The sequence below is a fragment of the Opisthocomus hoazin genome, chromosome 11, assembly GCF_030867145.1.
Source record: "Opisthocomus hoazin isolate bOpiHoa1 chromosome 11, bOpiHoa1.hap1, whole genome shotgun sequence".
Lineage (NCBI taxonomy): Eukaryota > Metazoa > Chordata > Aves > Opisthocomiformes > Opisthocomidae > Opisthocomus > Opisthocomus hoazin.
Genome location: NC_134424.1, coordinates 13,414,846 through 13,441,436, shown reverse-complemented (window position 1 = coordinate 13,441,436; position 26,591 = coordinate 13,414,846). Strand labels below are relative to the sequence as shown.

The window sequence follows — 26,591 nt, the reverse complement described above, 5'->3', positions numbered from 1 at the left end:
TTCTTATGAAAAGTGTGCCTTTACTACATTTAAATTTGCTCAATTCAGAAATGTGTTCAGCTATTGTAAGTGTTAGATATGCACTACTTCCTTTGCATTAAGAAGTAAGGTTGCTTCTAATTCATCTCACGTAAAGCTATTTTTACCGTATCGAGTCAAAAAGTGAAGAAAAGAATTGCAGTCAAACATACCACAGTGCCTCAGAAAGGACGAACACTTTACTAGCAACTAGACGGTAAAGACAGACGGAAACAAAAGTGAACTATGCCTAAGATATCACATATGCTCCGATTAGATTTAAAAAGTTGCTACATTTTACAGTACTTAAGAACAAACCAAATGCAACGTGCCAGAATCAATGAACTGGGCATATCTAGAGCCAATCTTCTAAAAGATGTCATGAGACACATCAACAGATCATGATTTTGCAAACCAAGCAGAGTTTTACAGGGTCAGTTCTTGGGTGAGAGACAGTTAAACAATTACCACTAAGTTATTCAAACAATTCACTGAACTTTCCTCTGAATTTCTTATCAATTGACATGACATTCCTAGGTGCACCATACACTGAAATGAGCATTTTCCAAAGACTGTCATTGTTAGCTTTTGCTGTCTTCAGAATAAGACACTTAAATATACAGTTACTGCCTCCCCAAACTTGTTCTTGATTTCAAAGGCGAACAATACTTTCCACTCATTTACCTTGACTACATAGCGCAGTGTTCCCATTTACAACTAAACCAGCTGCCACACGTCACCCACATCGGCCAGCAGCACCTCAGCAGGAGCCCGCTCACTCCTACACACACGCACACCAGAATAGCTCCCAAAGCACTGTAGGCTGAATTGCCTTTCAAATCCTGTTTGTTTTTTAAGCAGCTTGTTAAACTAAGCAAAACTCTCTTGTGAGTTTAGACATTATGTCTCCCTTTTTATGTATTCCATCATACAACCAGTCTGGAAAGCAAGCGTCATCCTGTCAATTAACATGCCTCGAAACTTCTTCCTCAGTTAAAACACAAACAGCTCCACAACCCAGCCCTACAGGGTTAGCAGCTCTGCCAGCAAATACTTTTTTTTTTTTCTTAAAAAAAGAAACAACTAGATGCTGCTGCAAACTGTCTAGAAAGCAGGTTACACCTTGCCATTCAAGCAATAAAAGCATGCATGAACACAAAAACAGAAACAAGATGAAAAAGACATTGTCCTCCTACTTCCCACCACCCTGCTGCCTGTCCGTTTCACCCTGACACAGGCACTGGCCAACATCCAGGCAAACTACACAAGTATTCTCAAAATGGAACTACATCATCTTCCTCTGCAAAGACGATCTGGCAGCGCAAGAAATCCCTGCTAAATAACATCTCTCAATAGTCATGTTACACTTCACTTTATTTCATGTTATTAGCTTTACTTCTACCTCCTCGGACCACCCTAAGGGATTCTTCTCCATTATGTTCTTCAAATGCTTGCAGATAATCATATCGCCCACTTAAGACATCATTTAGCCAAGTTTCATGCATTTCTTTTCATCTTCTTTCCCTCATAAATCAATCCCTTCAACCTCTCCAGCATTCTTACTGCTCTTCCCTGAATTTCTTCCAAATTGCTGACATCTTTCAGCGACTGAGGAACTTCCAATTGCATGCTGTACTCTAGATGTGTTTTTTGTACTACCTTAAAGAAAGATAATCAAGCCTTTTCAAGAAATATTAATGCTCCAAGTCTGGAATAAATCTAAATCAGAGATTTTTTTGTTTTGTTTTTTTTTCCAGAATGGATAGTAATTATCCTCATTTCACAGAGCAGAAGAGCAGCGAGAAGTATCTGAATTATTGCTGCACACAAGCAGTGCCAGAATAAGAAACAGATCCGTGTTCTGCCATTCCCAGTCATGAGGTCTGCCAAGTTTCAGCCCACAGACGACGTTAAGACAGTGTTCCCAGGCTGTGATCTATAGGCTAACACAAGCCAAGTGACTATGGAACAACACTCAGGGAGCCCAACACTTGCTCGTGTGAGCAGGCACGGTGCTGGAGGCTGTTGGCACCCACGGGACCACGTAACACCCTACAACGTGCGGTGGTCTGCTATTACATTACATAGTGAGGACACAGGTCTCTGATACATCTACCTGATTTTTGTTGTGATGTAAAGGTTTGTTTCTAAAACCAGCCCTTAGCTATCATCAGGTTAACTACCCAAAGAAGCTATTCGATTCCAGAGGTTAAGACTGGTTTTAAATACGAGAGGACTGACTGCCTGCCAGGCTGAGGCAGTCCAAGGCAGTTTTCAAATTGCATGTTTCCTTCCCTTCGCTCCCACTCCCCGTTACATTTGTGAAGGAATCGTGGGGAAATAACTTCAGAAAAACTAGAACAAGCTCTTCACAAAAGAAATCTGTAAGGGAGACTACATGAGGGGAGGGGCAAGGCTGAAGAATGGGGAGGGAAAGGGGGGAGAAGAGTCTGATTAGTTAAATTTAATTAAAAAAAAAAAGCACAAAACCCCACAAACAGGATGCAGACACATTAAAAAAGCAACACTGACCTAACAAAGGAATGTGAACTGAAGTTGACTTAAACAGCATCACAGCAATAGCCCTCCCCCTACACACAAATCTCTGCAACTCTTAAAGACACAGGATTTTAGGCTCTTCCAAATTCTGTGGCTCTTTCCCCTGCTAGCCACATGCTGTTCAATACTCTTAGCTTGAGCTAATTTAGCTTACTGCCTCTTCTTTCCAGACAAGAGTACTCAAGTTTGACCCAGACTAAAGCAAAGCAAACCAAGTTGTATTATTCTGCCTACCTTAGAGAGGTATTAAATTCTAGTGTTCTGCTACATATTCTTCTCATTGAAAGAGCAAACTATAAAGGGTCCTCTGTTTCATGGTCTGCTGTTAAACATCAGAAGAGTATAACCAAGATTAGATAAACACCTTGCTGAAAGGTAATTCTTCCCACTAACTCAATATACAGAACAAAAAGCAATTTTCTAAATCTGTGTACGATTTTCTTAATGTGACTGGTGGTTTGCAATTATAGTTCCTGCTTACATCTACAATGGTGACAAAGACTCCTTATTAGGCTTCTCCCCAACCTATGAAGAACCCTTTCCTCCATCCAAAACATGGAAACGGCAATGTAAATGCTATCCTCCTGTTGTTCTTCTCTTTCATTGTATTTTTGCCTCTGAGAACGAAAAGCTACTAAGAACACTACATTTCTAAGCAATATATCATCTTCATTTTCAGCTTGAACCCTTTTCAATGTTAAGGTCATTTACACATCATTTCACCACCTACCTAAAGGTATCTATCTCAGTGAACGCTTAAAAGCTTGTCTATACTAGAAAATGCAAAACATACATGTATCTGCTGCAACTTCTTTCTTTAAATACGCCCTGTGCTTGCTAATTAGGCTCTCAGACCTATTTGCAAAGTCTAGCATTTGGTGACAAAACTGGAATTACAGCTAAGATAGAACACAGGAATGTTTTTGTCTAGTCAGAAATTCTTCTCTTGTGATAGGAAGAGGAAAGGAAGTTTGCTGAGGGTTAAAAATTGTTGCATCAAGCCTTAAATTGAACACATCTTCAGCAAGGTATCAGGAAACTTCAGTTTTCTCTGTAGATCAACCACTAGGTGATTGCTTGCTGTCATAGAACATCATGATTTCTTTTCCCTGCTTGTACAACAAAAGTAATCTCCCTCATCTCCCTAAAGAGGGCGGAGGATTAACTAGAGATAAACGGGCTGAAGACACTATAGAAATACAACCTACTCCTAGTATCATTAAAATCTTATCCCACAATCTGAGTTAAATGCAGCACCTATTATTGCCTTTTGAAAAGGCTCCGAACAACTTACTTTCCTTAAAAGAAGGAGAAAAAAATACCCCCAAGTAATGACACTTATAAACTCTACCACCCATCACTCCCCATGCTCTAACCTAAGGAGACATAAATCCTTGCTGTAATTCACCTAGGATGAAAAATACAGTAATATATAATATCATAAAACCAGGAGACACAAGCAATAAAAAAACCTCTCAAGATCTCAGAAAACTCATTTATCAAGCACTTTTTGCTCGAAGGTAAGTTAGGTAATAACATGCAGAACAGAGCCAATTTAAGGAACTTGCATCCACTATACTATATTTAATAAGCAGCCACAGGTAAAAATGATGGCAGGTTTGCTATCCTTTATTTGTTCAGAAGGGCTCTGGTGCAAATCACGCATACATTAAGAGAGGAGAGATTGCCACAAACCTTTCTGGACAGAGCATGATTTCTATGTTACTGGCACTTAACAAGAAGTCATTTTGAGACCCAAGTTTCTTGACACAGGAGATGCGGCTTCAGGCCATTCAGTCTCACAAGGTAAGTCACAGCCGCCACTATTTAATTACAAGAGGTACAATCCACCAACTCATCAGTAGTCCAGCTGGGCACGAGCTGATTTCAAAACTTCAGGAGACTACAGGTAATGTTCAGACTTCCAGTATGGAAAGATCCTCTACACTTGACATGTTTGTTACCTGACAAGAACCTACCTGGAATTCGGATTTTAAATTTGCCACTTTGTCCAAAACCGCCATCTATTATTCCTTCTTCTCCTGTAGATAGCTTGACTTTTAGACCCACAAAAATCTGGATGTTTGTTTCCTTTTTAAACAACGAACGACCAATCACGCTGTAATCATCCATCACCTGCAAAAGAAATGGGGCTTCATGAGTCTACAATCTAAAGTGACAAGAAGAATTATACCTATGAAACACACTAAGTTTGGTAGCTTCTACCACTCTGTCCTTGGAAAATCATTTACCCCAAGTGAACCAAACTCTAGATGAGTCATCTAAATGGCTGAGTTTAAGGCAATTAATACATTTCTACTTACACCTGCTTTGTTATAATATAGAAAGAACAAAACCTGCATCAGAACATGCTGTAAAGATCAGTTAAGTAAAAATCTCTTTTCTGCTTTGAAACCTTTCCACAGAAGTCACTTAAGTACCTACACTCACAAAAAGTTTATTCCATTACTTATCCTACAGCTAAGCACATTATCACCTGCATAAACATTCTCTGTCTCTTAGCTCCAGACCTGCACTTCCAAAGAAACGACAGAATTACTCAGAGTTTCTAAATAGAGCCTTTTAAATATTCACCTTCACATACACATTGATTTGTTAAACTAAAGGCCTTATGACCACTGTATCCAATTTTAATTTCAAGGTTTGTAACCCAGTGGGAAGAACCATTCCAAGTTGAATTCTTAATTAAGCTATCAGGAACAAGAGGCAGCAAGGTTGGTGGGTAAGGCAAGATAAACAACCCTCCCTCAGGCATTACAAAGTATAAGGTGCAGTCAAGTGAGCCTAATCCTGTAGGTATGAATATCCTTGTATACCTAACGCCCGGAGTTACTCTACCTCACAGCCACAGCAAGAACATCTATTTACTTATCAGAATAAATAAGGGGATATTACTTAAAATCTTTGCAAGACTTTTTTTTTGGTGGCAAAAGTTGCAGCTCTTCTTTGTATCTTAGAAGCAATTCTTAGATAAGCCTAAGGGTTTCTAAGACCAAAGTGACTTAGAACGGTAAAGAATTATGACCGCTTTTGAACACTTCCCTTTCTTCAGATTAAATGATGACTCCAAGTATTGCTGGCTTATTTAGCTCCTCTCCTTCCATCAAGCCTCCTCCATAAACAGTAGTGCATATACAGACTCAAATATCTGGCATTGTTGTTTATTATTTTGCTACATATGTATGCCTCCATTTTAATGCCAATCTCAGTATGGCAGTAAAGCTAGCATCCGAAATTTAATTTATTTTAAATGAGGCTTACTTGCTCAGCTATTAACAGTCTTGAAAGGACCCTGCAACATCGGAGGGCACTGGCAGGACCTCACCCTGTCCCAGATCTCACACACACACGCACGCACGCGCGCGATGAGAAATGTCTACAGCCCTTCTGCCTTCTTTCACATGGAGATGACAACAGTACGGGCAGCTCCACTCCCATCCGACCACAGGGTCAAGGCTGTAGGAGAAGCATTCAGATGCCTCAACAACATTTGCTGCCTGACCATTCACTCCTCATCTTTTCCCAAAAGGGTGCATTTCTGTTTTTTGGTGTGTCTGTCCTCTCCCCCACCCCTTCAACAAGCACTGCTTCAAACTAGCTTGTGAAACATTAATGGTAGCATCACTGCCTGACAAACTCTGGCTTAAATTTAAAACTGAATAATGTCTTTCACTAGAGCCATTGACAATAGGTGGTGGTAAAGGGGGAAGATAAGCTTTCAGGCACACTTGCCTTTCTTCAGGTCTGAAATAGAAGACTAGCAGAAAAAGCAGCTGTTAATTCCAACCTGAAGCAGCACTTAAATTCTCAAAACATTCTTCATTTTTCCAATTTCATTAGCTGGTGAAATAAAAATATTACTTCTTCCTATAGATCTTTTATTCCTAAAACAAGAATGTCAAAATTGAACATCCCTCGCCTTCACTGCCAGCTATGTGCTTCTTACTCCTGTGTTTGAAATACAGACAGTCTCTTACTCTCCAGCAAGGATCTTCCATATGTGTATTTTTTTTGCAGTCATCCCCCCAAAATGGCACAGGAAGCCAACTTTAAAGACAACACAAACATCTTTTATTTTTCCAAGAGCACTTCAAAGTTATCTTTAACTCAATTAAAAGCGGAATTACAGGGTAAGCAATCATACTAGGCTAGCATGGTTCAGTTCAGAGCCTCCCCAGCAAGGCTGTCCAAAAAAAAATGAGAATGATTTTTGTGAACAAGTGTTACAGGCATCACGTACCTTTGGGTACGCTGGTAATGATAACCTACAACTGATGATAATAACAGCAACAAAATCTGTCACCCTGTAGGTATGCCATACTCGCTTTATACCTTTTGCTTTTAAAGCCCCTCACCTTTTGCACGTAAATATGCTTGCTAGGGTCTGGCTCTTGCACACACAGTTTTAGGAAAGCAAGCGAGGGCTCCAGCTGCACTGTTCCTGTCGCTCCAATGGTCAACTCATTAAAAAAAATCTGTCCTTTAGCTGATTGATATGTTCTGTCCATATCACCATTATTCCTTGGGCATCTCTATAGGCCATTAGAAAAACAACTGTTTTAGCGGTCTGAGATCGTAAGTGATCAGTGACTTGCCTGAGTGACTGTTTGGAATAAAACCCTTATGATCCAAAGTCTCAGTCTTGTACACCAAATACTATACATGCCATCCTGTGTCACCTGTCCCCGCCAGTTCGCCTATCACCAATTTATCCCCGAAGATGCCTAAATAATTAGAGAATGCCTGATGTAAGAAGAACTAAGATAGCTAATTAGTGCTTACAGTAAAATAAATAGGTGAAGAAGAGATAGTTACTATGAAGGAAACCTCATTTTCTCAACTTTAAAACCATGTTAGAAAAAATAAAAGAAAAATTAAATTTTTGTTTCATTCTTGCTCTGTACAACAGCACAGAAATGCATGTTGCGCTCTCTAACTGAAACTCAACACTTCCAATTACTTTACCAGCAATTTACCTCCAATCGCTGGATTTTAAGATAATCCCCTTTGAGTTCTCAGAACATCCACAATGGCAATCACTTTGCCTATTAGCTGAACAGCCTTTTGGGAGATCTTCCTGCTTTTCTCTCAAACACTCTTTTTTGTTATAAAATATTATTAACTTAAAAAGCCAAATGCCGCAAAGACAGTAAGGGATACGCAGTCTGCTCTAAAGCAGCAGCAAGGGGCCTAGCAATGAGGGCAGACTAATTTTATTAACTTCAGGGAAACTTCAAAAAGCTTTAGGGCTTTAATGCCAGACAGAGACGACCCCAGAAGTCAGTTTAAGTGCTGCATAAACAAAGGATTAGGGCAAGAAAAAGCTGAAGGCTCCTTGCATTTCTTGTTTATATTGTCATATGACCTAGTAGGAGTGGGAGAGAGCTGCCTCTCTGACTTTAATCCCCCATGGTGTACAGTGGCGTTTCAGTTCACTGACCTACATTACGATAATATTTTTTTAAATTTATGGGCAGAGGTGCAGCATCAAACTCACTTAAGGACTTTAAAAAAAGAAAAGGGGCGGGGGGTGAGGGAGAAATATCCAGAAGAGAAAAATTTTCTGGCTGGTATAGTCTCCCCCTCTCACTTAGGTTAGATCAGCAGCTTAGAAAGGGATTTCAAGTTCAAAGGGAACGTCTCTGTTACTCTTGTTTTATGGCTTAGACCAGAGGACACAATAGCACTGAGTTTATGAAATATCCCTTCCCACTTGGCTTTTGTGTTTGCAGGAAAAAGTAAACAGCACTTTATAAGCATAGGTGAAGTATGTGCATCTCTGGCACACAGCACTTGTACTAATACCAAAAGTTCAGAGAAAAAATTAACCACCTCACGCTCCACATGCAAGCAAGACTTACGCTACCATATATTGTTTGCAAAACCACAGTTATAGGTGTTGGTATTCAGTACAAGCCATAGTATAATGCCAAGGAAAAACAAGTCTGCGATCTCCCTTTGAGCAGGGCAAGCTATACTGTCCAGCCTATTCAACCACCTTCATTTTTAAGATAACTTAGAAATTACTGCCATCAGAACACCCTCTCAAACAATCACACACATTTTGAGAGCAAATAACTCCATGTCTTAACATATCTGTGGAAAAAAAAAAGGGAGGGGGATCAGAACAGAAAAACACAGGAGGAAACAAACCGGTGCCAGAATGAGACGGGAAATAAGAAAAAATTTGAGACAGAGAAAGTAAAAGCACTGAATATTAAATACTAGAAACAGACACAGAGAGAAAGAATAACCACCTTTTCTGATTTAATCTAAAATTATATAGCTTTTAATAGAAATAAAACAACTTTTAAAAAAGTATAAAAAAAAGGATCTAAGGAGTATTCTCAACAAACTGAAAAATGGTCCATGGAATCCAAAGCAGAAAACAACAGAGGAGGAAAAAGAACAAAAAGAACCTATGACTAACACTGAAAATACAAAGTATTTTTATTACTTTTTTGTACTTCAGAAAAAGTACACTTGAGACATCTTCATCATGATCTGTGACAGCTCATTTATTTCTAGAAAACAGTTTCGAGCACTTTCCATTTCTGTGTCAAAAATGGGAATATTTTGGAGGCTGCAGATTCCTGTTCTCCTTTTTTAAAATCTGGCTTCATGCATTGAGAAAGTGACAGTACATGAGGCCACAAAAGGGTGAAGGAGAAAGGAATTGAGACGATTTCATCGAGGATTGGGTTTGGAGCTTTTTTGATTCTCCAAAGACTGTTACAGCTTTTAGTTTGTTACTGGGAACTAGGTGAACGACTTGGTACAAAGACAGAAGGATCTGGTCAGTCATACTGTTTCATCAAGAGCTTACACCAGCATGAAAGTATCAAAGGCTTTTCTTTCTGCAATTCCCTCCAGCAGTAGAAGCTTTCAGTTGTGTGCTGGGCTCTGAAGACCTTCTCACCATCCTCCAAGCAAACAACCTAAACTTCTGCCTTTGCACATCCATACAGATAAGAAGGAACGGAGGTGAAAAGTTCATCTCCTTCAGTGCTTCACATCTCGTTACTGCTGTTTTAAGACAACAAGAAGCCATCACACAGATATCTTTGCATACCAACTAATGTCGGTTTTCAGATGTTCGTCCCATTTCTCCCCAGTCTATGTTTCTTGGATCCAAGAAACATCTTCCTTTCTGTGTCCTTCTCTTCCTTTCTCAGTAATGGGACGATTGCATTTGAGAATTTCTAGCAAGCAGTTATAAACAACCTGCCCTTCGCTGAGCATTTTGCCATCCCTATAGCCTGCTTAAAACCAGCACAGTAGTGGAAAAGGAGTCTTGAGTCAGGACAATGAGTAAGAACTGCATAACCAGACCAGTTTAGATTCTAAAAGCTCTCCAAGCATCCACAGGGTACAAACAGGACACTAACTTCATTATGCACCTTTACAGCACAATTTTCCTTCATTTCTATTTAAAGTTTACAGGCACTAAATTCTTGACATGGCCGAGTTAAGAACATATTAATTTTACAAAGTGAGAAGAAACTGCTTGATGTCATGATTTTATTCATCTTTACACCAATCTATGCTGTGTTCCCTTTATGTGAGAAAAGCAGCATCAACAACGAAGGAAAAGAGGAGGCTACAGACTGTTACTACACACTATACTGCTCAGGACCTCCATCTCCAGACCAGCCAGCCTTGGCTTGAAATACTATAAAGACTAAAAATCCTGTCATGTTTACTAACCAAGCACAACCCAAGAAAGAGGCTGTTCTGTAGAGCAGACGATCTGTAGATGCAGAAGCCTTGACCTGGCCTTCTAAGAAAGATGCCAAGAGGATTACCAAGCTGCAGAGGGCTGCTCCCAGGCAGCAGTTCTGAGCGACCGGAAGGACCCTGGTGGTGTCTCCATGCCTTACGAACACCCAGGCACTTTCCTCAACTATTTAAAAGTGTTTTAACTGTGGCCATCTCAGGTTCTGAGATCTTAAACATCCAAAAGGAAACACCAGTGAGACCCGGCAAGTTTCATCTGGAGCAGTGCATTGATCTGGCACATAGCAGTAGGTCAAGTATAGTGACAGTAGGTTAATTTGTTTCTAAAGGAAGGTGTCCACAAGTGGCTTAGGGAGGGCAGAAAGGAAGAAAGAACAGAGGCTTACAAAATCCTCACTGGAACTTAAGCAGACAACAAGGACAGGCCCGCAAAGAGCTGCCTGAAGCAACTGATGCTGAGGGAGAGGAGAGCTGACTCTTGACACCAACTCACATCCCCTTCTGAAGATACGACATGGAGCTACAAACATCCCTTGATGACCTCCAACTCCAGTGTGTGGATCCTCTGCCCAAAACCAACAGTCCCTCCATCTCTCTTGGGTAACAGCTTCCTTCTGCCATTTGGTTAACATGGTTTGTGGTATCAAGCAATACAAGTCTGTGCTACACTGCTGAGTATTTGTAATGCAAATCCTAGTGAAGGTGTACAGTAGAAGGATGGTTACAGTTCAATAATCACAGAATCACAGAAAGTTCGGGGTTGGAAGGGACCTCTGTGGGTCATCTAGTCCAACCCTCCTGCCAAAGCAGGGTCACCTACAGCAGGCTGCACAGGGCCTTGTCCAGGTGGGTCTTGAATATCTCCAGAGAAGGAGACTCCACAACCTCCCTGGGCAGCCTGTTCCAGGGCTCCATCACCCTCAGAGGGAAGAAGTTCTTCCTCATGTTCAGACGGAACTTCCTGTGCCTCAGTTTGTGCCCATTGCCCCTTGTCCTGTCGCTGGGCACCACTGAAAAGAGTTTGGCCCCATCCTCCTGATATCCACCCTTCAGATATTTGTAGGCATTTATTAGGTCCCCTCGCAGCCTTCTCTTCTTCAGGCTGAACAAGCCCAGCTCCCTCAGCCTCTCCTCGCAGGGGAGATGTTCCAGTCCCCTCACCATCCTCGTAGCCCTCCGCTGGACTCTCTCCAGTAGCTCTTCATCTTTCTTGAATTGGGGAGCCCAGAACTGGACAGAATACTCCAGATGAGGCCTCACCAGGGCAGTGTAGAGGGGAAGGAGAACCTCCCTCATCCTGCTGGCCACACTCTTCTTGATGCACCCCAGGATCCCATTGGCTTTCTTGGCAGCCAGGACACACTGCTGGCTCATGGTTAACCTGTCGTCCACCAGGACGCCCAGGTCCCTCTCCGCAGAGCTGCTCTCCAGCAGGTCCACCCCAAGCCTGTACTGGTGCATGAGGTTGTTCCTCCCCAGGTGCAGGACCCTGCATTTGCCTTTGTTGAACCTCATCAGGTTCCTCTCTGCCCAACTTTCCAGCCTATCCAGGTCACGCTGAATGGCAGCACAGCCTTCTGGTGTGTCTACCACACCTCCCAGTTTGGTGTCATCAGCAAACTTGCTGAGGGTACACTCTAACTCTTCATCCAGGTTATTGATGAAGAAGTTAAACAAGGCTGGGCCCAGTACTGACCCCTGGGGGACACCACTTGTCACCAGCCTCCAACTAGACTCAGCGCCGCTGATGACAGCCCTCTGAGTTCTGCCATTCAGCCAGTTCTCTATCCACTTCACCGACCACTCATCCAGCCCACACTTCCTCAGCTTCCCTAGGAGGATATCATGGGAGACTGTGTCGAAAGCCTTGCTGAAGTCAAGGTAGACAACATCCACTGCTCTCCCTTCATCTACCCAGCCAGTCATGTCATCATAGAAATAATATATGAATAATATGTAGGTTTAGTTTTACTTTACCTTTTTACTTTAGAAATACCTAGGAAATTACATTTATATAAAACTTAAGTTATTCAAGTTGCAGAACTGGGCACTTAAGAAGTTAAGAAATGCCAGATGTCCACACAACCTTATTCCTGTCCCTCTTTGATATGCCCCATGATATAGTCTTTACATGATCACATCCAAAAAAATTTCACAGGAACCCTGCCTTATTAAGTGCACAGGGTAGAGGCACAGGGGAACAGAATTAATGTTGCATAGGCAACTGTAAATCTGGTATTTCCTAACTTTCAAGTGCTTGATTTTGCAACCTAAGTAACATTCTTAATTTATTTTTGTATCCAATAAATAAAATGGTGTATTGGTTGCCTTGCTGACAAACCGATTCCCCCACAGATGACTCTTTCACAACCTCAGAAAAATCAAGACCAGCTGTCCATACACTTGTAAGACCCAAAAGCATGTCTGCATTTTAAATTTAATAATATAAATAATAACCATAGGTGTTACTCAAGCCTTGCAAAATTCTACTACCCAGTCATGTGGAGTAAGTCGTTCTTTTGTTGGTGAGTGAACAAAATACCAATCTTTTGGTACAAGCAAGCAAGCAAATTCTGTGATTTAGGTAATATACTTTTGTGACACATTTATTCTACTGTGTTAATCCCTATGTTGTGTCAGTCAGTAAACATTGCCACTTTTTTCTCAGTACTGTTTAGCAGAAATGGTATTTCTGATTAATAAGCATACAGCCCTCCCTTCCCCCTCTAAGCTTCTCAAACCCTTTTACTCAAAAACTAAGTAAGAGCCAATAAATAAATGCATCTTTTATATTCCTATTTTACAGCACAGTTTAACTAGTGAGTGTGCTGTGCACTTTTATTCACCTGATTGCCTTCATCTCTGTATTATTACTGTATTTAGCATACCATCAGCAGCCAAGCAGAACCAAACAAACTCATGTTCAGACTTCAAAGCAGGAAAAATATTAATTGTGGCGTCTGCATGTTTACTGTAGATGGAGTGACATCCACCACTTCTCCCAGCTAGAGTCACAGAAGGTTCTGCAGACAGCCCAGGTCACTGCCTGTGCCTGCAGGCAGCACTCCATTAGCTTTCACCGCACAGTTTGGTCTTGTTACTCACTTTGTGCCCCTGTTAGTCTGCACACGGTATCAGTCACCTAGAAAGCGTCATTGCCTGCCTTACGCAGTGTTTTACTTGCTGTCCTGCTGGAACTACAGTGCCACTGTAAGAAAAAAGTGGATGAAACATTAGCCCTAGTAAGCCAACAAAACATCTTTTATCTAGAAATAAGTTAGATGGAAGAATCTAAATATCTGAGCAGGTAAAATTTACTTCTCTTCGTTCCTGGCGGCACTGCAACCATGCAAAAGAAAATTCAAGGAACAGTATTTCTGTGGCAAATATTTTAAACACAGCGCACGGGCAAAACTCTGAAACAAATTCTGGTATTACTGATACGGTATCTGAAAAGAATTCAGTGAAAAAAGTACCAGTGTTGCTTACACATGACCCCCTACTCCGGAATCTTTCCAGACAGGAATACTCTGGCACTCCCACACTAACTTACTGCTTCCCCAAGCAAAAACAACCTCACCATCAGTCTGGTCTCATCCCTGAAGTGAACCGTGCTGGATGTTGCTGTACACTCATGGGCGAGTTCATTTTTCCTCCTTTGTAGCCTCCTTTGGCAGTTTGGTTAAGCATGTGTCTGAGCTACTATAAACTTGACATGTACTCTGTAAACTAAATGTTGGTGTTTTCACTCCTAAAAAGTCATAAGGAATTAAGAAATAAAATACGGCTGATAATCGTTAAAAAATGCCATTTTGACAACCACTGCTTTTCAAAACGTCTAGTTCCCTAAAGGATAGTCTGGGTCTTTGCTGGTCATCAAAAATTTAAATACTATTTTCTCAGACTTCTTGCAGTTGCTTACTAGTACTCATCTCCACATATCTCATCCTTCTTCTGAAAAGCCAGAAAGATCTGTTAACTGATGGTGACAAAGACCTTCCATTTGACCACTCAGGCAATGCACTTGCTCTGACACAGCTCTCGTTATCCTACTGCAAGGACAGAAAAAACCCAACACATCTAAAAGATACTGAAAGACAAGCTTTTCCTCTTCCATTCAAGCTTCAGAAGAGATGCTCTGATTAAAATCTTGATAACTGACCCTGCTCTCACATCTTGCTCCTGCAACAATGCTTTTCTCCTTGGGGACACTTAAATCACATCAATATTCAAACAATTGGTAACATGTTGTTATTAAGCAGTAAGTGATTCTTCCATCCTCCAGAAACTAAGCATGCTAGCTACATGATGGCCTCAGTCCCCACAAAAACGAGTTCAATAGGAAAACCCACTATCCAGCAACCCACAAAACTTGGGAACAGATTTGCTACGGATAAAACTAGGACATGCCACAGCTGTGACGCATGAAAGGGAACTGCTGAAGAAACAAGTGCAACGTGATTACCATCAAATAAGTAAAGCCTAAGAGCAAGGCAAATGATGAGAAAAACAAATTTAAAACTTTGACATACACAGAGAAAATTAACTCTTCTTAATGTCAGAGGAACACAGAGAAAGCATCTTTAGCAAGGACAAGCCCATTCTCATAGGAAAACATTCTGCTATGCTTAACATGGGAAACAAGCGCAGCTGAGACATGCCTATATTTTTTCACTACACAAGCTTGAAAGTGCAGAAGGTGCAGCTTGCGCTGTGCAAGCAAGGCAGAGAGTTTTCCTCCTCCTTCTGTTTCTGCCACAGAGCCACTGATTTACGAGCCTCCTCAACAATAGGACCCTGTGGCAACCATCCTAAGATAAATCCTGCTTGTGCAAACACTTTCAAAACAGGCAGAATATCTGAGTCATGCAGGAAAGCACGATGAACTTCTAAGGTTCACCATTCCGTTGAAACTCACTGCACTCAACCTGTGTGTCCATGGAAGCCAAAGAGCAAATAACATGACAAATATAAAGGATTTATCCCAGGAACCAAGTAACTGCTTCATGAGTCAGACTGCCATGCTGCGCAGAGGTAAAACTCAGAGAGGAAGACATTTCAGAGGTGGTCGTAGGATTAATACAAGTCTCTCTGCCCACAGAGCTGAGAAGAGCTGACTGGTGCGCAGCCTGTCTCCAGAAGCACAAGACCAAGGACAACAGTTGCTGTTTACCTCCATAATTTGCTGTTCTTCCACTCCAGGGACTGCTGATCTGCTACAGTTTAGGGAGCCTACATTCACAGCCACCATCATACGCCAATTCAGAGGCATATACTTTCTTCACAGCACCACATTTGCCCTTTTTTCACCAAGACTCCTACATCACGCTCCTTAAAGCGACACTGGTGTTCACAAAAACACTCTCAGCCCTGCTTTTACCTTTTTATCAGTACAAGCCACTTGTTGCCAGCCTAGCTCTTTTTCCTATTGAAAGTACATTTGTCAGGCAGCCAAGGTTTTGTGAAAATAAAGAGTCTAGAGGGCATCAGCCTCTGCCTCCACACAACCATGCCAGAAAGATGCTCAACAGAAATTTCCTTCGACTGAACTTCTCCTGTCTCAAGTCCTCTTTGCAAGAGGAAACTTGATTAGTATTTCACATCATTTTAAAATCACCAAGTTAAGCAAATATAAACCTTTGCCAGTTCTAACGGATTGGCAGATTTTGATTTTCCTTAAAACTAACCCCTAAAGACTTCCTCTAGCCCCCAAAACAAATCTGGTCTAAAGCAAAACAGGAGCATCCACACATTTCTACAACACTTCAAAAATATCAGATCAAATCCTAACTCTAGTTTGAATGGTGCAACTTTTTCACAACCAAGATGCAGCCCCAGCACAGGTGCAGACCCCAGAATGCCCCATCCTGGTTAGAACCAAGTTTCCTGCACTATGCAGCATCTCAAACAACACCAACTTAACCAAAAAGGCAGATGACAAATGTTTTAAAGCCAAGCTTGTCAGATACTACAGCAATACATACCTAAAAAACCCCCCCCAGAACGGCAGATAAATTAGTAAGGATGTGAAAAGGATGTGAAAGAGAGGCTCAAGGATATGGTGCAGACAGGTAAATTCAAAGATTCCAAGATCCTGGCAAACACAGTAGTAAGCTTTTGATTCTTTCTCTCCCAGGGCTCCACTCCAGTCTTAGCATTAAAGAGGCAGGATACCAAAATGAAACAGTGAGCAGCAAAAAAACGTGGAAGGGTACTTGAATTTTTGTAGAACATTTACCATCACTTGAGCAGATGAGAAAAACCAGGAAGCTTAGGCCTGACTTTTCACTAAAATGTACTAACTGAAGACCGTTTGCTAGTTTAAGGATTTTTTTTTTTTTAACCTTTTTAAAATATGGCATTTACCCAGTTCATAGATTTGGTTTCTATGTGAAACAGCAAAAACGTCACACTTGCTCTTAGAAAGCCAAAAAATCTTTCAGAATAAATGTTCTTATTTTATTAAAAAAACAAACCTTAAAATCCAGGGAGGTGCCGTGCACAAGGGGCATGAAAGAAAAGTACTGTGATACTGAAACTTAATGAATTTACAATTCTTACTACTCCATCAGTGCTCTGAAATTAATCAGAATAGGAACAAAAAGCCAAACCATAAATGCCTGATTTCTCCTGGGTAAACTGGTAGTTAAAACTGCAGGGAATTTATTTTAATTCTAGCAGCAAGCAGGGGGCCTGGGAGAGCCCACATCAGATTAGCTGCAGCATTTTACAAACAGGCACTCCTGAATTCCACTCTAGCCTGGTTCTGAGAGTGTTTCCAACCCATGCTGAACCCGGGCAGGCGGACTTTACATGCCCCTGCCTCCCTCTCTCCCAGCCTTTCCGGAAGCTATGAAGCTAATTTTCCCCAGCGGTATTCTCTGGAGGAAAAGTTCACTTCTCGTGAAGGTAACACGTATTTTTTTAATTATTATTATTTGTTATGCCTCCCCAGGGAAGGTGAGGAGGGTGAGCTTCCTCGCTCAACAGAGAGAAATTTTCCTATATCGGTGCCAAGAACAGACACCCTAAATTCAGCGATCCTAATCTCCAGCCATCCATCATCAGCAGGGTGGGACCAGCTGATTCAGATTTTCTATTAGCTAGTGACTTTGTGTACTAAAATAAGCCACTGTACCACCCAATTGTTCCTGCTTCTCTCTACTCTGCAAAAGCTCAGACTTAACAGCAGCTACCTCAGCCAGCACTGTAGGTGCTTCCCCAGCAGGCCCTTTATCCCTGGCACAATCTTCTTCCCGCCAACTCTCCCAAGTCCCTGCGTGCCCCAGTGACTTTACATCATGAGCTTTACTTACGACATTTGATCCGCTATCCTTTTGGCACACGTCAGGGAAAATGCCAGCTCCGAGGATCTACGGTACTGCAGGAGGCAGAATCCAAGAACAAACCTAACCTGCAGACAGACTATTCGATGACAACTGTTCATTTACAGGGCCAATTAGTATTCACAGAGACAGTGATCAAGGCCCATATATAGCGCGCAGTGTGTGACAGATGAAGACACAATAAAATAATAAACCCCCCAGCTCTATATTTTAAAAGGCACGGGAAGCTATCAAAACAGTTCCCTGATATATCAGCCTAATAAATGATTCTGTTGGTCAAATGTTCAATAACCCACATTCATTGGTTATTTTCTGGACCAGAAAATAAGCCGTATGTAATTTGACTAACGCTATTCCATTATTTACACAGTAAAATCAATAGCAGAATAAGTAAACTGGCAAAGGATTTGAAAATATCACTAAATAAAAACAATTAAAAATGCATGACTGAGGCTAATGGCACACTCTGTTAACCCAGTCAGACAACCCACACAGTTGGTATTCTGCAAGTTTTCAGCTCCCATAGACTAGTGCCATGCATTCATGGCAAAAATAAACACTCTGAGACTGGTTCATTTCAGTTAAGCAAAACACAAGCATCATGTGTCTCCATGGGTCACACAAATTTCTGTTCTCATTCCTATTCCCACAGCCACAGAGAAACAAAAGGATTTGGTAAGCCAGGTCTCTCTGGATATTATTAGCAGCGTGGGCCATGCACAAGCAAGTATATTTTTAGCAAAGATAAAGGCAAATGCTTCATGAGTTCAGATGGCTCTAGAGCATCAGAGGAATTGGTATCCAGACACACGCGTTTCGTCTAGAGCTTCTCTGCAGCTTAGAGGACAGAACACTTGGGCCCGTTGTTCTCGTCCAGCATCACCATCAGCCAGAGAAAGGTAGCCGGCCATTTCATGCAAAGGGAACAATGCAGCTGCTACCAAAATTCTGAAGAGTGACTGCTGATTTCGGGTGTCTCATACAACCCCTACTGAGACAAAATTTTCAGAAAGCTACGGATATCCTCCTCCTAACTACCTACCTTCCTAGTGACAAAACTTGCATCCAAAAAACCCACACAACACCACAACTCTGTAGCTCCTCTGAAAAGAATGGCCTCCAAAGTCAATAGTGGAAATTCAAAGGCAAAACTTTTTTTTAAAAAAAGCTCAAACAGCAACATAGAAACCTCACAGAAAAGGGGGAAATACAAATTGCTCATTTGATCAATTAGTGTAGTGAAGCATTTATAAAAGAACCTCACTAATTCAAAATCATGCCCTGATAGGGACCTTGGTTTAAGTTTTACCATTAAATTAGTAAAGCAAACAAACAAAAAAGTATTCAAGAAGTCTGCATCATAAATTGCAAACATGGTAAGGTATGCTAAGCGTTTAGTCTCCTACCATAAAGTAAGGACAGGTATTACGCAGCACTTAAGAGAGCTTTATGGAATTTTGAAAAGTAATAACAACATGAAATGTTTTCTTCAAGAAATCAAGTTTTGGATTAGGAAAATAAAAATTAATAGTTCTTTACCCAAAACTTAACAAAATACCTACCGCACTAATACATCAAGTAAACATTTGCTGAAGTTTACATCAACTCTGCTCATTTAGGGGTAAGCAATTAAATTATTTATATATTGCACATCTCCACCTAAACCATTCATCACAAAAAATTGCCCTACGGGATGTATAAACCAATGGTTCTCCATTGGTTATTGAAAGGTAACCACCACCAAGATCAAACTTACAACAGCAACATAGTAATACCAGATCGCTACAGAATGTGTATGTATCTGTACCAAAGGACAGTAAAAATTCCCAATTAAGTTTAAATCTAGGTGCAAACTCCTCCAGAAAGCACCTCTATTTTCTGCCACAGAGAGGTGAGTCAAATACATACACTATAGCAGATTAACACATGTGCAACACAGAAACAACATGCATTAATCAAGGCTCCAAGTTCTCCATGTCACGAGCTTGATCCTAACTAGCATGCTATAGCTCTGTAAGGCATCTTGTGGAAGATTCTTTTTGCCTACTAAAATAAATGTTCATAATCGAGGTTCTTATTTAATAAAATGTGAAAATGCATAAAAGAATTAATAGCATTCTTTCTGTTATTTAAATCTAATCCTACTTTCTACTTTTTTTACGCTATATCTTTATGTTTTTCAACAGACTGCAGAATAATTGTGTAAGAGAAGTCAGTGAAAAGCTGGAAGTTTTGTCAACTGGGAAGAGAACAAATAAGCCACTTAGGAAGGTACACAAACAAAGCAAGTTTGCAGGAAGAACAGAGTGGCTAGACATCAAAAGGATCCATGAAAAAAAACAGCATCAAATTACTCAACACTGCTTTGAACTGAATAAATTTGTCACTTTTAAGCAGTGAGTTCTGACTGTTTGCAAGCAGACAAGATGTAATACACTAGGTATACAAACATAAGAATAAAGCGTATAAAGACTCTGCAACATAACAGTGAAAACTCTGTAGCCCACCAATATATGTAGTTACACAGAACAAACATTTGCCCTTCCCACGTACAGCATTAAAAAGACAGCTCACCCTTTCCACTTGTCCTTCTTTATGCTTCAGTTTGTACACTTTCAGCTTTGGAAGGAAAGTCTCCGTGTAGTTCTTGTCTTCCACGCCTTGGAGCAGCACCCCATGGAACGCCAACCTGCAGGTGTTTGCATGAATATCTGTATCCAGCTTGGAGCCAATCACAAGGCACAGTTTAGGACAAGTGACTGGTTTTTCAAACTCTAGCAAAGCCCACTGTTGTCTCGGGAGCTGGACTTCTACCTGGTCATTTTCTTTGTTCTTCTCTGAAGAATTTGAGTCCTTGGACAAATATTCCTCTTGATAAAGATAATCTTTTTCAAAATCAAAAACATTTTCTTGAATTTCTTCATTGAAGTCAGCAGGGGCTGGACTGAAAAACATCACTCTTCCCATAACTGTTTCATGACCAACTGTGATATGGAACTTGGCCTTGGTCTGAAGAGCTCCTCGAAAATACTGGATTTTCTTCAGGGAAATTATTGCGGCATGGATGGTGTGAAGTGATTCTGGGGTGCAAATCAGGCCTCGTTCTAGCAGTTTCGGATCAAACTGGGTCACACAGATACCTACTCTGTCACCTTGCATAGCGTAAGTCACAGGAGTATGGAACATCTGCATGGACTTGACTTTCTTTGTCACCTATTGATGAAAGAGAAAAAAAATGAAGCGATTTACTGCACATGAGTGCATCACAAGCACAAAGCCACATATCACATCCTGCTCTCCTGTAAGATGACTGACCTTCTAGAAGAGTCCACAATCCAAAAAGCAGAAAGTGAACAGACTGAGAACATACCCCATCATTTAGAATTACCACAGGTCTCAGCCCCATTGCTTATTCTACTTCTGTTCAGGAGATGGTAAGATTATCGTGGCCACAATTATGTTGATCTTCGCATCATCACTGCTGCAATAACTACATACCATCTGAAAATCAACAGATATACTCACACCATGGAATAGTTTCCCTAAGCATCTGCAACATCACAAGTATAGCACTCCATTATCCATCTATGCACCTACATGACTGTTTTCCCACCCCTTCTATGAAAATAATTTCATACACTTCTTTGACTTGGTTGAATTCAACTGTAAAATGTTCAGAACAAAAAAACTTTCCTTATAATGTAGTTGTAGAACACTGAACACAATGAAATCTTGTAAATTATCACTGCAAAATAATTAGTAATACAAGAATCTACGATGTCTTGGTCTTTGACATTCCATATACTACAAAAAAAGTCTTCAAAGCTTTCTTGCAAAGATTTGAATGTTCATAAATATATTGCTAGCAACATTGTCACTAAAATGTGGGGTTATCACAGGAAGAGTACAGCACTGACCAGCACTTAAAATTTATTTAGCTCTTCCTACATAAGTTTGACCTTAATAAACCTGCCATTGTATTACTTCTTTCAAGGCGTTTTCAAGGAGAAGAGAGGAATGAAATAAGGTTTTAGAGATCAGTCTTGGCTCAGCTTGATGAGACTAAACCAGTCTAGTTTAACAAGGCTTCATTTCAGCTTTTCTTTCTGTTCTGCAAACCATTCTGTAATAAGATTCCCCCTCCCCGCCCCCCCCAGTTTGTGTGTAACCAAATGTTTTTTCTGACAGTGTTTATGTTGCCACCTGTTGCATTCACACTCATGCTGGATGCCTGGATGGGTAACCATTCTGCTTGAAGTCCCTACATTATGTACCAAGCTTTTAATACGAAAATAATATTTTTGGCAATTAAAAAAAATATTTATCTCCTAAACAAATATTAAGTACTTGGACAAGAGTCCTTAGTACAGAAAGGTTATACACAACATACTTTTGAAGGGCTGAAACCTCAAAGTTCAGAGCCAAAAACTGAATTCTCCAGGGGAATACTCCATTCCAGAGATCATTAGTATGCCTTTATCAATATACAATAGATTATACCGTGCATGTTTACAAAACAACAACATTGCTAGAACAGATCTCAACTCAGGGTAATTTTTTATTCTCTACCTTTTCTTCGGACTAATTCTGCAGCTATCAGAACAGTTCATGTCAAATGCTACAGTGCAATTCTCAGCATTCAAGCCATTATTATGTCTTACTCAGCTGTAACTTGTTCTCAAACCGATCCCCAAGCACTGCACGTCCCTTAGTAGCTCATCTTCTAATCCTTGCCCACCCCACTGCCTTTTAACTCCTGAAAGTAAGAAACCAAAATGCTCAAGCACTGATGAAGAGAATCCCAAACCAAAGGACTGGACTCAGCAGACCTGGGCTTCATTCTCAGTACATCACATAGCTTAGAGCACATCATTTACGTTAGATGACTTGGAACAGTCTAGAGTTAGCCATAATTATTTTAATCGCAGAATTGTGTACTCACAACATAATACAAAAAATATCACTTTTTTACCGCATCTTGCGTGCAAACCATAAGTGGAAACAAAACTATGTTTTTCAACTTTTCTTTTTACACAGTCTGCCACCCTATATGAAGGGCATAGTACTTGGTTTCAGACAAATCTTTGTATGCCTATTCCAAACATCACCAAACTAAGCAATACCAAGAGAAGACTGTAGGAAAAAAAGTAAGACAGACTCAGTATGACAAATTGCAGAAATTTAAATCAAAACAGAGGAGTAGACAAAAAGTCCACTGGCTAAACTAAAACCTTCAGTAACTAGAATATAAAGAGCTCTCCAGTCACCAAAAAAAATGATCACAGGCATATACAGAAAGCTGATTTAAAAAAAAAGGGGGGGGGGTGGAAATCTAGCAGCTGCACAGCTTCTGGAAAACAACAAAAATCCCATATTCCTTCTTGAAACCATAATTATACAAAATAACAATGGCCCTGAACTTCACCACTACAAATATTGTTTTGGTTCCCTGGATCTCTGGCTGCTAACAAAAACCAAAAGAAACATCCTTTTTCAGACTATCATAAATTATTATTACAACATTTTTCAAATCAAGTGTCACATCAATGCCTGTGGATTCTTGGAGAATACACAGAATGTTATGAGAAAGAAGATCAAGAGGTGTGTTCATGTAAGAGAAAAACCCATTACTAAAAAGCCCGGACCAAAACAGTTTGGTGTGATCTCAACTAGTGTCAGAACGGACTTAAAAGGCCATTTAAACATACACGAGGATTTCGGTTTCAAACATTTTTCTTTTTACTCGAATATATACTCATTATCCCTTTTGCCAAATCTCCTAGACAGTAGAACCTATGCAGATGGACCAGAGAGAAACAATTTGGCATTGACCTCTATTCACTTCCAAGGTTGTAATTTGGACAGCTGGAAGTACAGGGGCTTGAATCGAACCTTCCTTCTCTCATTCACTATAACCTACCCCTCCCTCTCCAGTTTCAATCATTGTGATAGTTGCAACACTGGTGATACAAGTAATGTTTAAGGACTTTAAAAAAATACAAGGTTTTCTAAACATACGTGTTTTAAAGAAATAAACAAGCGCTACAAGATTAAAATTGCCATATGAAAAGAACCAGCCCAAATAATTTTGAAAGACTTCTGTGATTTCGTATGTGATAATGCTGGCAGAAAATCTTTCATCTTCTACAACCATAGACAGGGTGAATAAACTGACAAGAACTAAGGAATCATCCAGCACTGACGCTCCCCAACACAGAACTGGAACGGGAAGATGCACAAAAGATCTATACAGTTTTCTACCTTAAATGGAACCACAATACAAAGATTTTTTTTCTTTATTATTAACATTCCAGTTTACAGTATTACTTTTCTTGTGTGCATATACTCAGAATACACCTTAGTGTTTAATTAGGCTTCTATGAAACATTCCTCAAAAGTGTTATGCCTGCTCTCTCCCCTTAAATTAACTCAAATGGTTAGGCTCGATGCATATGACACGCAGCCCATAAATAACGATCAGAAGGAGAATTAAAATGTACTTTTAAAATATTCACTTCACACAACTAAACTTTTTCAATGAGATTTGCAGTTCTCAATCATGGCATAAAGAGCTGGCTTATATCAGAATACTAGCTGTGTTCCTCCATATTTCTGAGTGTTAAACTACATTAAAAAGCGCACACAATTGTAAAAAGTCACTTTCCACAACAAAAGCTTGCTGTAATTCCTACGTGCAGGAGAAACTTTGCAGTAGAGTATCACTACAGGAGTGTTTTCCAGTGTTGCATGAGGCTTTAACAGGATGGCTCTCAATCGCACATTTGCTGATGGTCCTTGTAGTCTCCAATATAAGTTCAAGAAAAGTCTTGCATCCTGACTAATTCTCTTTCAGCCTGCTCTTTCAGAAAACAGTATGCTAATTACATCTACACTGAAAATTTCCAGAATCATCTGAAGTAAAGCTTTTTCCCCCCCAGCCAAAGCAGATTATCTGGATATGGACAGACTGGATCAATGGGCCGAGGCCAACTGTGTGAGTTTCAACAAGGCCAACTGCTGGGTCCCGCACTTCGGTCACAACCACTCCATGCAACGCTACAGGCTTGGGGAGGAGTGGCTGGAAAGCTGCCCAGCGGTAAAGGACCTGGGGGTGCTGGTCAACAGCTGGCTGAACACGAGCCAGCAGTGTGCCCAGGTGGCCAAGAAGGCCAGTGGCATCCTGGCTTGTGTCAGGAATGGTGTGGCCAGCAGGAGCAGGGAGGTGATCGTGCCCTTGTACTCGGCACTGGTGAGGCTGTACCTCAAGTACTGTGTTCAGTTTTGGGCCCCTCACTACAAGAAGGACTTTGAGTTGCTGGAGCAAGTCCAGAGAAGGGCAACGAGGCTGGTGAAGGGTCTAGAGAGCAAGCCTCATGAGGAGCAGCTGAAGGAACTGGGGCTGTTTAGTCTGGAGAAGAGGAGGCTGAGGGGGGACCTTATTGCTCTCTAAAACTACCTGAAAGGAGATTGTAGCGAGGCAGGTGTTGGTCTCTTCTCCCAGGTAACTAGTGATAGGACAAGAGGAAATGGCCTCAAGTTGCATCAGGGGATGTTTAGATTGGATATTAGGAAAAATTTTTTATTGAAAGAGTGGTCAGTGGACTGGAATAGGCTGCCCAGGGAAGTGGTGGAGTCACCATCCCTGGAGGTGTTCAAAAAAATGTGTAGATGTGGTACTTCGGGACACGGTTTAGTAGGCATGGTGCTTGTTAGGGTGATGGTTGGACTTGATCTTAGAGGTTGTTTCCAACCTATGATTTTATGATCTGTGCTGCCCCCAACTCTCTCCCAGGAGGCACCCTGGCTGTGCTCATCCAGAGCTTTAACAATCACCTGACTTGTCTGTAGCTGGGTCTGGCTTTCAGACAGGTCTGCTCCTCCCCAAACACACAGAGCGAAAGATATTGCACTACTCAACCTACTGAAAAATCAGTACTTTAGGCTCACCTATCCAGTACCTTACAGATGATTTAGTCCACCCATCTATATTTTAAATGTAAACAGTTTTTACCCTTATATTCATGGTATCTATTCATGTACCTACAGTTTTCATACACGTATCACACGACAGAAGAAAAGCAAATGGGTAGAACACATTCAAGCCCGTTCCGTTGTTCCCCTACATGTTCTCAGTACTGGAATCAACTGCAAAAGGAGTATACAGCACAGTATCTTAAGTGACTCCAACTCTGTTCCAAGGGCATAATGTATGTAGGAATTAGGTTCTGACCAAAACACTACCAGAAAGTGCTCAGGCGATTGGGGGAGGGTGGATTAGATCACACAAGAACTGAGTTGGAATTGCACCTCCTTCAAAAGGTCAGATGTGGAACCAGCAGAGAAGTGAATCAGCGAGTCGATCTGCACCCACTGGATCAAGTAACAAGAGCCAGTGCAGCTTAAATCACGAACTTCCTGTTTTCTGAGCAGACCATGACCATCGGTACAGTATTTCATTCCATTTCACTCTGACCCCGACTGAGAGATATTTGTCCATGGTTTAAAATACTCCAAATGTAGGGGTTTTTTTCAAGAGACTGAAGCACATAACTAAAATTCATCTTTGTTTTGTCTGGCCTTTAAAATACAAACCTGGAAGCACTGAAAAGGATGCAACTGGCCCTCAGTATTAGATTTGTTTCTCTTAGGCATATCTAGTTTCCCTGTGTAAGGGATCCCCAGAAGTTATAGCACAGTTCTAAACTTTCACATATTTTCTTTAGCTTTACAGCAATAGAAATTTCAAGTAGGGAGTTGGGGCTGGATCACTCAGTCTACCCACCTACACACAGAATGTTGTTCAATACTTCTGAGCATCCTGAGCAACAGGAATTTGTAACTGAGACCAGCTATGACCAGTATCTTTGGCATTTCTTTGCATTTATTTCGAACACCTAATTTTTGTCCTCA

General features: G+C 40.9%; 1 protein-coding gene across 2 annotated transcripts in view; it reads right to left on the bottom strand.

Moving 5' to 3' along the window:
* The window catches only part of EEFSEC (eukaryotic elongation factor, selenocysteine-tRNA specific), a 128,040-nt gene that overhangs the window by 36,514 nt on the left and 64,935 nt on the right, over window positions 1-26,591 (bottom strand). Inside the window, exons 5-6 of one of the 2 annotated variants that reach the window (XM_075432553.1) lie at window positions 20,256-20,894; window positions 4,557-4,713 (exon numbers count right to left, since the gene is read on the bottom strand). In XM_075432553.1, the coding sequence (XP_075288668.1) occupies window positions 4,557-4,713; window positions 20,256-20,894 (796 nt within the window). The remainder of the gene's footprint in view (window positions 1-4,556; window positions 4,714-20,255; window positions 20,895-26,591) is intronic. The other variant, XM_075432554.1, reaches the window with a different exon arrangement.